At 36.6% G+C, this 16,141-nt stretch overlaps 1 protein-coding gene across 1 annotated transcript; it reads right to left on the bottom strand.

Moving 5' to 3' along the window:
* Window positions 1–1,388: 1,388 nt before the first annotated feature.
* On the bottom strand, window positions 1,389–15,724 carry LOC135080653 (uncharacterized). The gene is made up of 8 exons (XM_063975345.1): window positions 15,518–15,724; window positions 11,126–11,213; window positions 8,730–9,065; window positions 7,559–7,721; window positions 5,649–5,792; window positions 4,863–5,064; window positions 3,076–3,647; window positions 1,389–1,674 (listed from the first exon to the last, which is right to left on the bottom strand). The coding sequence occupies exons 2-7, from the start codon at window positions 11,193–11,195 to the stop codon at window positions 3,381–3,383; spliced, it is 1,182 nt and encodes a 393-aa protein (XP_063831415.1). The 5' UTR covers window positions 11,196–11,213; window positions 15,518–15,724; the 3' UTR covers window positions 1,389–1,674; window positions 3,076–3,380.
* Window positions 15,725–16,141: the final 417 nt, after the last annotated feature.

Below are 16,141 nucleotides of genomic sequence, written 5' to 3'. Positions count from 1 at the left end.
TCAGTCAGCTGATCTGTGGTCAGCTGCATGAAGCTACAGATAAAAATGGAGGCCACACTCCGAATACCTACTTGAAGCACAAACTAAGTATTACTATCTCGCTCTCTGTGGGCAGACTCGCTCTTTCTAAATAAACAAAAAATATAAAATTGCTCAAATTCAATGAAACCAATGTAAAATCTTTATTTCTTGACATAGGTATCATTAAAAATGATAAGTGTAATTACTGGTAAAACGTTTTAGGAAGAAATTACTGTAAAAAATGTGAAAAATGTTTACAATGATCCAATGTCGGAAATCACGAAATAAACACTTACGCGTGGAATCTTATGTCACTTCCAGGACACCACGTACTACCGCAACCACGCACTACAAAATTTTGCACCAATTCTTGTGATAAAACAATGATTATTTCCTGTAAACAATCTCAAACGAAATTAACTGCTTAATAAACAAAATAGTAAACAACCGCCATGATGGGCCGGATCACAGATCACTATGGCCGGATTGGGCCGATGTTGCCACATGGTACCGATTACCCAGGAATTGGGATTGTAATTCCCTGATTCGCCAACACATTAAGCCTAAATGGCCGACAATTTTGTGATTTTTTATTTAACTAGGTAATCTTAGTTTCAAATATTAATTATTTATTATTTTAACTTCTGATTTGGTTAGTGAATTGGCTATTTCGAAGAATTTACAAGGAGATTTAAATCAGAAGATAGCAATACTACAGTTCACACTAAAAAGAGAGGTAGGGCCGCAGAGAGCGAGATAGATATAAGTAGGTATTTGACTCAAGATTTTGTTCCAACTTTGCCCTCCATTTTTATCTTTAGCTTCATGGTCAGCTGTCAGTTTTTTTCTTCAAAGTTCGATCCTGGTTTGGAATTACGTGTATTGGCCGTACATTTTTAAGTTTTTGGACTGGACGATCACGTTCAACACGTTTTCCCCTAAGAAACTTGGTAAAATATTTCCAAAGGCATGAAACTTTGATAAAATCAGCATAATGCATTTATTTGCCTATAGGCGCGGGTAGTGTGGTTGGGTTGGGCTTATGTCGGCGACACTAAGCGGAAATCATAAGCTATACCTATTGAAGTAATTTTATCTATTTTAATATCTAACTATGGATTTCCGCAAAGTAACGCTTCATATTAATTATGATAAAGGTAGCATATAAATTATTAAATTAATTACCTACTTCTTACATGAGTTTACTTACTACACCAAAGGTAAAGAAAGTGTGCCGCATTATAACATCATATTGTTCAATACTGTAACTTAGGTATTGAAAATGGACTCCACCCACTCTAATCCAGTGCGAATGAATCGTATGTTAACCTTTCGTAAATTCAGTGGATTCTGGCATAATAAAACTCTTATAAGTTAGAAAAGACATTTAATGCGCACTAAACATGCTAAAACAATACTTAAAAATAATGATCATCAACGATGCATGATTAATATACTTATGCTAAATCTTTTTCAAATTAATTCCTACCAAATTCGACTCAATCAAAACATTAATACAAAACTTCTTTGAAAAGCTAGTAGATACTCTCTAGCTACATATGTATTTGAGTAATTTCACAACAGGCGCACAAACACGCTTGTGATCATCAGTGTGCAGTCTCTACTTACCTAAGAACTGTTCTTTCTCAACAGCTATCATCGTGAACGTCAGAATGGCGGGTGTATGGTCACAGAATTGAATAATATAAATATAAATTTTTAATACCTGAGATGTACCTCGGTGTACCTTTAGTTATTAATTTTGTACCTCCCTAAAACGGGAACAATTACAATTACAAAATGAGCCGCCAACCTGATATCAGGTTGGCGGGTGTATGCTGAAATTGGACGAAACAGGTAAGTTATGGTTTTCTTATATTTATCATTATTTAGTACCTCAGATGTACCTCACAAATATATTATTATAAACCAAATGCGACGAATAATTACCGAGAAAATTGATACGAAAAATTTGATGTCCACCATTTTTTTTATGGCCACCATTTCTTATAACAAGTTAGAAAGTTGATACTGACACAGATAATACATACCGTAGTATTTTTAAGTCTGTTTTTTATGGCACGCACACTTTTGCATTTGCCAATGGCATTAATTTGCTAAAATCAATAAGTTAGTATTGATAGTAGCGCCCTCCTGTAAATGTCATAAATAAGGTTGTCCAACGTGCCAACAATCGGAACTAGTAATCGGGACATAGTCTTCTTCTTCTAATATTATTTTTTTCTTCTTTTCATCTCTTCTTCTTCATCTTCTATTCTTCTTCTCATCTTCTTCTGTTTCTTCCTCTTCTTCTTCGACTCTTCATCTTCTCACGATCTTCTTCTTATTATTATCTTTTTATTTTTTTGCCTTATATCTTTTTATTATTTTCTCATCTTTTTATTTTTTCGTCTTATTTCTTCTTATTTTACAAATCAGAGAAACAGAAGAAGGACAGGAGAGGAAAAAAAGAAGAGAATAAAATTTGAAGAAGAGGAAGACGATGTCTCGATTGTTAGTTCCGATTGTTGCCACGTTGGACAACCTTATTTATGACATTTACAGGAGGGCGCTACACTATGCAAATTAATGGCGTTGGCAAATGCAAAAGTGTGCGTGCCATAAAAACAGAAATACGGTATGTATTATCTGTAAAAATACTACGGTATGTATTATCTGTGTCGGTATCAACTTTCTAACTTCTTATAAAAAATGGTGGCCATCAAAAAAAAGGTGGACATCAAATTTTTCGTATCGATTTTCTTCTTAATTATTCGTCGCATTTGGTTCATATTTATTATTTGTGAGGTACATCTCAGGTACTAAATAATGATAAATATTAGAAAACCATAACTTACCTGTTTCGTCCAATTTCAGCATACACGCGCCAACCTGATATCAGGTTGGCGGCTCATTTTGCAATCGTAATTGCTCCCATCTTAGAGAAGTACAAAATAAATAACTAAAGGTACATCAAGGTACACCTCAGGTATTAATTAATCGTATTTATTTTGTTAATTTCTATGATCATACACCCGCCATTCTGACGTTCACCTATCATCGGCTCAATAATCCTATTGCTGTCCTTTGAGCTCTGACAGCCTTTTTTGTTCTTTTATGAATTTTTGTCCTTTAAACATATTGAGCATTTGCATTAACACACTGAAATCTGAGCTAGAGAACCGACGAATTCTCAATTTTATGTCTTAATTTACGTACCCAGCGTTAAAAATGTAATTATAGCTCCTTTCATCTTCTTTCACGATTAACGTGATTTACTATTGGTACATATTGACATGTTTGCTAGATGTTTAGTACAGTAAATGCTTTGCAAGAATATTTGTTGCACAGTCCAAAAGCTATTGAAGTATATCGCGTCGCTCTTGAGGTGCGTAGGTCATTTCGATCAAGTCGTGGTTGTCGTGGGCTCGGCCTTTCCTGACCGGGGTGACCATGAGCGAGGTTGGGGCGGAGTCCTGGCCCGGCCCAACGGAGGCGGTGGCCAGTTCGGTGGTGGCTGTTGGCTCGGAGTATACAGAAACATTGTCACGTACGCCGGGCGAGCTGGGCGCACTACGTTGGGACTGTCGGGAGCGACGACCTTTCTTCAGGTGAGGTGTTAATTTCTGGAAATTGCAATTTGTTATTAAATATGTTATATCGCTGACTGTCAATAACTTTTGTACCTATTTTAAGTGCCCTCAATCATGAATACCTACCATAAATGATGCCGTTCTAATCTGAAATATTAGCCGCGTACCTTCTATGTAAGTATCTTACATTCAGTTAGGGATTGTAATTATATGTAGACGTGTATACTTTTACGAAATACCTGATTTTAAGATAAGCTTATGTACTTTGGCATGATATATATATATATATACTCAACATCAAATAAACCGCACCTTCCGCGACGCGAACTTTAACGATTTTCTTCTGACACAATCATGGTGCCCCAACAATATTGGTGTTATTTGAAAGCCCAATAAATATCCTTAAAGAAAAACACATTTAATTTCTTAATAAATGATTAACATATACCATAAATAAGACTTGAAAAAATACCTCACTTTGGGCCCACCTATGGGATCAATTAGACCAATTTTTATGGTTATAAAACCAAATAATGATCTCACGTGTCCTCTTTAACAGATGGATAGCGATTAATCCCAACTTAACAGTTTTATAGCCATAAAAGTTGGCTCTAGCGTAACTACCTATTTTTTTAAGAAGTGACTCTGGAGCCTTCTAAAGACACATTTTTGGGGTAAAAACCTTTCCTTTAATGAAATGAAGGTTAGAACTAGGCTTTCAAATAGTGCCAATATTGGTGGGAAGTGGGGAAGCATACGTTTGAAAATGCTTGTCACGGGAGGTGCGATTTATTTGATGTCGAGTGTATATATATATATATATATATCGAGTCAACGTTCGATAATAGGAAATGATGTATCCACCTGTAAAGGCATATATTTTAATATTGTACCTACTCAACACTGTATTATTGTTATGTGTAAAGTTATATGTCGTTGGTGTATCTTTTTCAATAAATAAATAAATAAATACTCCCAAGCCGCTTTCGGCTACGGTAACTGCGACAAAATTCCTTTAGTCCGCAATAAGAGGGCTACGCTGGGCTGCCCTATCATGTGCCCTCACATGGCTACAGTAGCCAATCTTGGCATGATACCTAAATCCTAATAGATAAGTAATATGATTCATTGAAAGAAATACTTACTACTCAAAGAGCGTAGCAAAACGGTTGATAGATGGAAAGTATTCTATCATAGAATACTTTCCACTTAACAAAAACTAATTAAAAAAACATTCTGCTATCTCACTCCTTGAGGATCCTTCAGGTACGCCCCAGTGCGGCGCACGACGAAGTCCGGCGCGGCCAGACAGCGCGCTAGCATCAGCGCCGCTGCGCACGCCCAAGCGGCCCATGCGCCCGCGCTCGCTGCCCGCGTCGCCGCCGCGCGCCCGCCGAAGCCCCACGAGGTCGACCAGCTCAGCTCCAGAAATGGGTCCACTGATGAGCAACTGCGCAAGTAAAAATTATTTCATTTTCACCATAATATAGTACGTATTAACGAAAAATATCACTACACTTGAAGTTTAGCATGTGATCTAGGTTTTGTTCTAGGTTGGATTGCATTTTTTATCGCCATATCAAGAAGAACGGACCACAATTTAGACAGTACGAGTATTAATAGCAGTATTTTTTTATAAGTACAAATGTACGGTAAGTACCTACTACTATTATCCGATTAAATTGCATTATGAACTCAGATATTCTTTGAAATAAATAAGTAGGCAATGCACATAGTTATTGAACATAAAAATTGAACAGAAAAATAAAAAAGTTGACCCTTTCAATGGCCCCATACAAAAGACATCAACGATTTTTTTTTTAATTTTGATTTTTAATCCGTTCTTCTAATATGCGTGAATAATTCGATAATGTAGAACTAGTACTAACAAACCACTATTCGTCCAAGATGTAGGAGCGTTTTCGGCGAGCAAGGTTTTTCAATGTATTTGGGAGATACTGAATAAAGGACCTTATCTTCTATAGGCCTGCGTTTGTCTCGAAACAATCAGACCATAGCTAAACGTATACTGACGTAGTGGAGTTGGTGAGGTTGGCGAACGCTCCGCAGAAGGCGTGCAGGCCGCCGTTAGTTCGCGTGAAGCTGTGGCCCGTGAGGCCCACCATCACCAGCGCGAACAGCAGCGCCGGCGTCAGGATGCGCCACGGCTGCTGCAGCCTGGGAATCATCAAATCAAATCAAAATTATCTTTATTTGTTTAGACTAATTAAATTAGTACTTACAAATCGTCAAATGCTCTTAAGGAGCCTAATACATGTCTTATTCTCGCGCTTCGAGACAAACATTTGGCAAGTGCTGAGAAGAAGCGCCGCAACAAACTCAGTCACCACTGTCTGCCGGTTTAAAAATATAAAAAAAAATCAGGTCAATTACTCCTCCCCATTGGCGTATCTAGGGTTCTTTTTTAGGGGGGGGGATACCATGTCAATGCTTGGCCTTGAGGTCCAACCCCGGTGGAAACATGTAAGTGTGATGATGTTATTTCAAATGGATGTTTAAAGTACGATGGCTCCTACGTATACTGGCGTAAGTGAAAAAAGTAAATTTTACAGGAGAGCCATTTTAGTGGCCAGAACCATATTTTTGGGTCATATCTTCTGACCTACTAAAACGAATTTAATGAAATTTCACATTTAGCCTTAACATGTAATGCTTTTGCTACTGCTGTTATCAATTTTTATATTTTTCTTATATATTTTGAGATTTTACGCATTGCCCTTTTACGTCGGCATATTTCTATAATTTCATGTATATTGTTCAACGTAAAGAGACTTAAATGACAACGTAAATATAATATTTTAAGCGATTACTCTCTTTATTTATGCATGTAATTATTTTAATTGTTATCATGTGCTATATCAATAATAAATCAGTTAGAAAAAGTCGTTTAATGTACCGTTTTACGTTTTAACGCAAATACGCCCATATACTGTGCTCGAGATTTAGTTAGGTCTTTTAACATAATGTGTCATATTTTTAAAAAATATAAATTACTTGAAAAAATCGAATTGCCTAAGGCGGGAATTGAACCCACGATGCCTTAGGCAGTTCGATTTTTTCAAGTTATTTATAATTTTCAAATTAGTTTGAGATGCGACTCTTAACGCTAAAAATTAAATAACTATATAATGTGTCATAATTTATAAATAAAACAATTTGCTAAATATTTTCATGGCTTTATTTAAGATTTGGATTATAAAAAATATATGTTTATGTAAGCAACTACTCGTATAGATTGACGAATCGTATGATTGGGCTTTATACGTGGCGTAGTTTTGCACATACGCCTATTTGCCTAAAATTTTATTTTGTATCTAATGGAAAAAAAATTTTTTTTTCTTACTGATGTTATAGATTAGAGCAAAGTGAAATCATTGCTTAAATAATTGGAAAAAGGCGTAAGCGGCAGTTTCGCCCTTGTACGTAGGAGCCATCGTAATGGAGAAACTACTTAACTATGGTGTATTATCTGTCGCTAGTGTAAACTTTGAGTTTGGGACAAGTAATTTTGGTGAGATAGTTGGAGGAACAATTGACAGCATATGAATAAGTAGTAAGCACGTGAATACTTGTATAATATCAGCTACTTAGTAATTCGTCAAACAACAAAAAGTACATGTGGGAATATTTTTGTGCTAGAGAGAGGCCGTGGGAGTTACAATGGTATAATATTGTTATTCGGAAATCAAAGATTAATTCTATAATCACCAAATGATTCTATAGAATTTTCAATTAGTTAACTATTTTTTGATTAAAAAAAATTTTCGTTAAGTGTGATTCGCGAAAACTAGTTATATTTGGGACGTGTATAAGTGCCCTGGAAAGGGCCTAATGTACTGAATAAAATATTTTAATTTGATGGTAATAGAGTCAGTTGTAAAAGAAACCTTAACACAATCATCGATAAGAGTAATTTTACTCACCCAGATCTAGCGTGGCCGCCGCCAGGACACATGGTGAACAGCGTGACCCAGACCAGAGCGCAGATGGTGGACATGACCGGCATGTACTCCGCGAACTGGCAGTCGCTGTCGAACGCGAACAGAGACCGGGTCAGATCCAGCACCAGCTGGTGAGTTACATTCCCTGTACGAGTTTTACATCAATTTATCAATCAATATTAATTATCTACTAAGATATTGCTTATGAGAGCAGTTCAAAATCTTTTAGTGTTTTGTTCTTATTGCTAGTTAAGTATTTAGGAATCACAGTAGCGGATCTATACTCTACATGCGCATATAAGTAACTCAACTCTTCTGGCCAACATGGGGAATGTAGGCCAAGTCCTCTATATTTCACTCCGATAAATTAGAGAGCGTGGTGCTTCTGAAATAGACTAATAAATGTCTATTTGATATCTGTGAAGCACAGCGCATATGGTGGACATGACCGGCATATACTCCGCGAACTGGCAGTCGCTGTCCAACGCGAACAGAGACCGGGACAGATCCAGCACCAACTGGTGAGTTACATTCCCTGTACGAGTTTTACGTCAATTTATCAATAAATCTCTCTGGACATCGCTTGTCACTTTTTGGGACACCCTGTATTTAGTCGTATGTAAACTCGTTGAAAATGATTTTAAGCCAGATAATGCAGGTTACAGTATAAATTTGGAAAAGCGTTAGTAAAAAAATCCAATCAACGATACTTTAGTAGGTCAAAAACACCGAAATCACACGAAAAGAATTAAAACAAACTTCTTTTCTTTCTAATTTTGGTGGTCCTTTTCTGATACGGTAATAGTCTAACAGTGAAACTGGTGACTGAAGAGTTGCCAGGAAAGTATCGTACATGTCCTAGAGGAAAAAAAATCATTAATTTAGTCGCGTAGTTCCAATAAGAGGCATATTTTTATAAATACAAGATGAGTACATCGAAGAGCATAGATTTTGGTTTTGAAATTTCATACAGACGTATAATTTTGATTCAGGTTGTTTTCAGTATTTTGGGATAAAAAAGATTTAGGTTTCGTTATTTAAAAAAAATGGATTTTGTGTACATTTAGTCATTTCCTTTACCGACGAAGTTCTATCAAATAGTGTGTGCTTACTCGGTGATAACGCTTGTAGCAGCGGCTTTATGGCAACTTACCGGTTACGACAGTCACGTTCATGGCATCCATTGTTGTTTCCAAACTATCCATTGTTTCGTTATCAGGAATTTCTCTTTTTGTTACACTTTTCTCCATCGACTTTCCATCGGTTGAGGTAACATCGTCTTCTAAACCGTTTTGCACCTCATCAACCATTGTGTAGTTGACATTGGTTTCCACTTCATCCGTGTAGTTTGACCGGGGTACGACGTGAAATTCTAGCTTCCTCGGGTACAATACGCAGTGGTCATTCACTAGTTCCATGGTCTTATGCAGGAGTATGTAGTTGGCTGCTCCAAATATGGCAGCCAGGACGTAAAGTATTATGTGCCATGCTGAAAACAATGTTATACAATATTAAAAATGATTCTTAAATTAAGTACGTTGTCGTACTAGACGATTTTATTACAGGTCTCAAAGTAAAAATATCAGTTTCAAAGTAAGGTCTCATTCTACCAAGATCCTATATTATAAAATTTCAATAGTATCCCTTTGTCAGATCTAATTCCAAGCCAAAAGTCACAAGGTCTTGCAACTTTAAAACGGTTATGACTTTGGTAAGTAAGTACATTTTCATTTGTTTATTCTCAAATTACTGTAAACTGAAATCTTTTTTTAGGAAATGAAGCCCTAAATCGTAATGCTGAAATCAGTCATCGCGGTTTACGCAAACCATCGCTTAATCTTCGGTTATAAATAATGTTTTCACAAGTTTCGGCTGGTTGCCCCCATTCCGCGGAAGTGTGTCGTCATCACACCAAAGAATAAACCAATATTTTTAGCTCCATGATGAATCCTGAATCTCTGATGCAAAGATAGTCAGGCAGTTTTTCTTACTAATAAAATATAAGGGAGTACTCCATACACGATAGGTAAATATTATATTTACAAAATGGCATTCATTGTTTTATGTAGGTATCTACAAACCTATCGGAAATCAATCATGATACTTAGATTGTTATCAACAAAACTATCGCAGCTGGCCAGACTCATTAGCTTACTAAATAAGTAGTTTATAGCGTTCAATAATTTATACATTATGATGTGTACATTTACAGTCAGCATAAAATGATTTATTCAAATCATCAATTATTCAGTCCCAAAGTAAGTTTGATAAATGACTGTTGGCTGACTGAAAACAATACTCGTAGTTTCTATCTATCCTATCAGCTTGACACAGTCTAAAAATTCCTACGTGTTTTGCCTTGGAACTCGTCATCAGGTCATGAAATTTCAACTCTGTCTACACTATGAATGCGTTTACAGCAGTCGATAGGTATTTTCAATCAATAACATTATTTGCGATTCGACTTGGCCGTTTTTTATCACAAACGAATTGTCAACCAACGATGCGAGTGCGCACCGGCTCTGTTATCATTCGCAGGATGCATGAGGTCACTATCGTACACCTAGTGCTGATAACACAGCGTATGTTAAACAAGAGTTTCAGCAAAAAAAATAAAATATCTGTTTGTCTCTAATCAATATCAATAGTCGATGAAGCACATGATGTCGTGCCCTGCGTGCCCAAATAAATAACTGCACGCAGGAAGATTATGAAGGCTACTGACAACGCCACTCTTGTGGCGGAGTTTTGGGCTGACGCTGTGTAGGTTTGTTGTCGACACGACCAACAAGAAGAAGAAGATCAATAGTGCATCACACCTATTGATATACCGGAAATCATCCAATTCCTCGTATACATTCACTTATAAACCCAGAAACACGGTCCTACGGTAAGGACCTATTTCTTTATCATTTTGTGTGCTCACTCTATTTAAAAGAGAACCCAAGATTGTTTACACTTATTCATCAAGCTTCCTAATCGTCTAGTCACTTAACTCTTCTAACTTTCAGGACCATTTTTCTCTACCATTTTTGTAGAAGTCTCTATATCCTGGCTATACAGGAGTTGCAGTAGTGGGAAATGTATGGCGGGATAAGTCTCTTTAACTCTACCATTTTAGAATCACCATAACGGGCAATGTTATCGTATTATAAATAGTTATCAAATCTACAAATCATACAGCTACACGTGTGAAAAGATATATTTACATTTCGCTGCTTAGCCAGATGCTAATTGCGTTTGAACAGTTTCAAATATGTCACACACGTAAGTCTCTTGAGAATGCTAATACAATTAGTGGGTAATCCCGAGAGATTGTCTCATTCACTGTAGTTAATACGTATGATCTTGATCCTTAGATCATGAAAAGATATTTTTAGGCGAACCTATATCAGTAATAGTTCTAGGAAAAATGACATTAACTTATTTTCAGTGAAAATCGGGAAATACAGGAAAACCTTTTCCTTTTTCAGACTCTTGTGTTTGTTTAGGTCTTAACGGGTTTCCTAATAAACTTGATGCAAATAAAAAGGACCATCAGTAACGTACTTTTCCAGGTTCTGAGATGCCTGGCCGCCCGCTCTTCCAGCTCGCAGTAGTCGTAAAGAAGCACCGTCATGATTCACTCCATTTTCCCCTGAAACAAATAACAATCAATCAGTTTGGAACATACCAATGCTTATGGGATAATATAAACCCCACGAAAGTTAAGCGACGTTAATAAATAACTAAATTCGTTCGATAAAGAATATGAAATAGCTTGAAATACATAATTTAACCGACGGAATTCAGCAGTCAAGTCACTAGGCAAATGAAAGGTTTGGATCTAACTCAGACATTACCCTTTTTAATGAAATGCGCCTAATAACATCATTTCGATCAAATGAAATAGCAATAGATTAACGTAGTAACCATAATATCTATGATGATTAGATTGATCAATTAATGATGAGTTTGCTACCATTTCCTTTAGTAATTAGTAAGCTACGCAGCTACGGCCACAGGTCACAAAATAGGCAAAAAAATTGTGCATGGGTAGTCATTAGACATCTATAAGACTCATACCTCCTGTTATCTACATGCAGCGTTGAAAAATGTTTTGATTAATGTAATAGTAGTAGTAATAATTATTTTTGTAAGTTAAAAGCAATTAACGATAAGAATAATGTCACTTTAAGTGAATCTGTTTTTATCTTAAATAAATAAAATCCATATCTGTTTTAGCACCAGGGGTAAAGTCTTTACTTGTGAATTGTCTTTCTAGAGTAGGCAGAAGTACCTACCTACTTCGCATTCGTGTGGCCGCTTCCTAACCATCATAAATTACTATCCATTGGGGGCTAGGCTGATTGGCATTGGTAGATGAAATATGTTTATTACAGAAATAACAATACCACGAAACTGGGGCAAGTACAGGAAGGTCGTTCACAGGAGTCTCTCGATATTGATTACCGACAAGTGCGTGGCTGAATGCCCAAGAGGCTCTGAATAATTCGGATAATGCGTACGCACATTAATCGTTAAACTTGGGGTGCTATTTATACACCCTTTTACATCAAAATAACTCAGTTCCACTGTCGAGAATGGTAACTACGTGCGAAACCCAAACCGTTAGGTAGGTGTTTTATGAATCAACTAAGCGTTTTTAAAGTCACGCTTCGAGGCCTTGGATTAATTCAGAAAACTTATGGAATTAAAAAAACAAAGACCAAATTATTATAATACATTTTATGTTTTTTAAATATTTCATGCATTCACAAAAGTATAGGTACTTACTGACTGACTCTATCAATGTGGTGCCGCGTATCCTTTTCAGATTTAGGATGAATATTAGTTACATACCTACTTTAGTTTTTTTAACTAAAAAATGCAAATGGACGATGCGACGTAACTACAAGTATGAATGAGTTCCGCTCAATTGGAACTTTAACATCACATAATACGGAATAGAACAGCAACAAACTATTTGACGACCGTTTCTGAAAATGACATCATAGCACTGATGTAATTATGTACCTATTTATTGACATCATTTACGATTGCGACAAATGACGGCCTGTGAGGACGAGCCTACATCTTTGAAGGCCATGAGTGTAATATTTTTTGTCTAGTGTCAAGATATGTTGTCCTGAAGCAAGAGCTAAATTATTCTCTAAGCAGGAAAATTTGGATATTTTTTGTTTTATGAGGGTCTCTTAAGAATGAAGTCCTGAAAGTGTTATAGTAGTTATAGGTGTAGTAAACGTCCTCCTTGCGTGTTCCGATTTGTGAATATTTGATTTACATTAGCCTGGAGCCTGGCTGACTGCCAAAAATCTAATTTTATATGCCTTCACTTTTGCCTAAGCAACCACCACCACGAATATTAGCCCTAATTTTGAATACTCAGATATACAGGGTGATTTCGGGACCTTTGTCTAGCTAAGCAGTGGACGTAATTTGGCTGAAACGAACGAAGTAGGTAACTACTACCTGAGAATATTTTAAAAATATATTACAAATACGTTTCTGATAGCTAACTTTTACCTTCTAAATAACTGTTCTCGAGGTTGTCTGGAAGAGATCGCTTTACTTTGATAAGACCGCCTAAACTGTGCTGTTTTTTTGTGTAATTTATTCGTTTTCTTTAGTGTGCACTTACAATAAAGTGTGTATCATCTAACAAACCAAAAGCAATGCAGTGATACTTTACTGTTGACATATTCTACACTGTTATCACATTTCGATAGCAATCACCAAAGATAAGGCACTGCATCAGACATGAAAATGAATTCTTGTGTTATTGTTACTATCAAAACTATCAATGCATTTATTTATCATCGGATAGAGACGGGTCGATTAGCTACTTGTATCATGAGACGTAATCTCGTTAGCGATGACGTAAGGCGCTCATTTTACATTCGCTTTTTATAGTCGAACGCGACCGCGTGTTGAATTTAAATCCTACTTGTGTATGCATTGTTTAGCAGTCGGTTCTGGTTGCATTGAAGCATGTATTTTGTACCTTGAACACGTTAACAATGATTTCGGGAATCCACTTTTAACAGTTGCAAGAGCCTTAAAACACACTTGAGTTGTTTTACGTTTAACTATGCGACATCTATGTAAATCACGCGGTCCTAGTTAATTGCGGTCCCAGTCGCCGGAAGCCTCTAAATCACAAGCTAAGATAGCTTGATTGCCATGCTTTTTAATCGTAGTCCATTATGACTGGATTTATTATTTTTTATTGTTTTAGATAAAATCACATTCATCATTATAAAAGTCACCATTGGTCCCGCTTATTAAAAATCGTCCCCTAGAGTACCTAGAGATAAAACGTATCATTAATTATTACGACATGAGTAAATTACAACAGGAAAATAACATTTAACATACAGGATAAAAGTTATGTTATTAGTCACAACAATGTTAAAAAATATGTAGTAGTCACGGGAATCGAAGTCTTTTCCATGGTTCGGCATTTAATTTTAATATTTAAAAAAATATCGCTAATAGTACTTATTACTAGCAATATTTTTATGAACTCTTCAGTTAGCATTTTCCATAACTTTTTATAATGAAAAGTTGGAAAGTCCTGAAAAGTTCAGACGAACCCAGAGAAATCATCTAATCTACGATGACCAACACAGCTCAAAGTGCTTTTGACTTTTATCTAGTGATCATTTATTACGTAAAAAGCGAGGACTGTATGATAGAGGTAGACTTTTAAAGACCCATACTTGCATTAGTTACAGATGGTAATAAATCGGCAGGCAAGGAAGGTCAAGCAGCGCCCGCAGAGGCGGCGATCCGAGGTCGATAGGATATCGAGCCAAGGACGAACAGCCTGGCCACAAAATAAACCAGGCAGCAAGATAAAATTTATAGCTGATTGATCATTTATTTAGTCAAAATATGTCTAACTTCGACGTTCAATCAGCTACTGTGATTAGTTATACCTAGGCTGATTGAACGACGAAGTAACTATAGTTATTACGAGGTCATTACATTATTGTGGAAGAAATATACAGAAATCCAACGTAATGGATTTACCTTTTGAAAATACCTATCCCTAGCGGACATCGAACCCCTGGCTTGAAGCCAATGCGCCGGGTCACTATCGCCACTGCGCTCTCTCTATTTGGACTATTTCGAACAAGTACTTGTAAGTCTCTATTTCATTCTATAGGATGTTCTTTACAGAGTAATCTTGAAAAGAGGTCAACATTTCAGCATGCGTAGGTATGTCAAAGGTTTGCTGGCTGGAAAAACGCCAACCCAGGAGCCGTCGCGACGGGTCAACATTTTAAGGATTCGCAGGAGTGTTAGGTAATACTGCGTATTATTTCATTTATAGTCTACTAGCTTTCCGCGCGTGAATTTTTTCTGTCAAGAACTGGGATAAAAAATATCATATGTCCTTTCCCGGGACTTAAACTATCTCTATGCCAAAATTTCATCAAAATAGGTTCGGTGGTTTAGGTGTGAAAGCGACACAGCCAGGGATGAAACGCAATAATTATAATAACAAAAATAAATAATAGCCACAGCACAGACTCTAAGTACTTGCACCTACTTCCTAAAAATATCTGTCTGTAGCCAATTACAACCAATTGAATTAACTTCCTCATATAAAATAGTTTTGCCCGCGTCTTTAGACGTCATGTTGAAATAGTTTTTGAACAATTTTCAGCATTTTTACTGCCTGAAACATCCTGCGTAAATTAATCTATTCTTCTCCTTCTTCTTATGTCGTGTGAGCTGCAACTTACCTACCTTAGTAGCTTACCAAACTCTACATTTCAAATAGCTGGTGGCCTTAGACCTAAACATCGGTTTGTAGAGAACATTGAAGCTTAAAAATGCTTATTGTATTTTGTAGGATGCTGATTTTTAAGACGCAATAAAAAATAACCGGAATTTACGTTAAGTAGGTACATGTAACTTAATTAGACGTACCTTTTATATAACAAATTAGTATCCAATTGAATATCGTGGCATGGATATCGCCTGACTACTGGTAACCATTCACATTTTCATTGATAACATCCAATTTTTTGCTGTACACACAAGGAAAGTAATGTTTGTTATCACCGCACGTCTATTCCACAACGCTTGTCGCGATGACTGATCCACCTCGGATACAATTTCGGTCCGCGCATTTTAATTCGGACTCTGTGCGGTAGGAAAATTGGCGTGCTAGAATGAGACAGAAGGAAAACACGCTATAATTCCATAGAAAGAACAAAGATGGGTATAGAGTAGAGCCGTCTCTATCGCAGCTTTGAGCTTTCCGCGGTTTTGTTTACGTGACGTAACCGCATGATGTCATGGTAACGCCGCCGCCATCTTGCTATTTCCATTTGGTTTTAGCGGGCTTTCGATTTCATGGCGTAGAAAATATTTAGCTACTATAAACGCAAAAAGAACACGTATGTAGAGATAGATTATAATACATATAAGTTAAACTCTGATCATATTTTAATTTTGAAGAGAACCACTCGGAGCTTTTATAAGCATCTCTCTCTATCAACTTTACTACGAGCTTTACGAAACTTACAAAAGGACAGTGAAGACAGATTT

The sequence above is a fragment of the Ostrinia nubilalis genome, chromosome 18 (genome assembly GCF_963855985.1).
Source record: "Ostrinia nubilalis chromosome 18, ilOstNubi1.1, whole genome shotgun sequence".
NCBI classification, from domain to species: Eukaryota; Metazoa; Arthropoda; class Insecta; order Lepidoptera; family Crambidae; genus Ostrinia; species Ostrinia nubilalis.
This window is presented reverse-complemented; position numbering and strand designations above follow the sequence as displayed.

Bases quoted from the DNA above. Each gene is read 5' to 3' on its own strand.
- LOC135080653 (XM_063975345.1), bottom strand. From the start codon at position 11,195: ATGACGGTGCTTCTTTACGACTACTGCGAGCTGGAAGAGCGGGCGGCC. The intron at 7,722-8,729 runs GTAAGTTGCCAT...AAACTCGTACAG, and splicing joins GAACGTGACTGTCGTAACCG to GGAATGTAACTCACCAGCTG. The intron at 5,065-5,648 runs GTCAGTATACGT...TTACTTGCGCAG, and splicing joins AACCTCACCAACTCCACTAC to TTGCTCATCAGTGGACCCAT.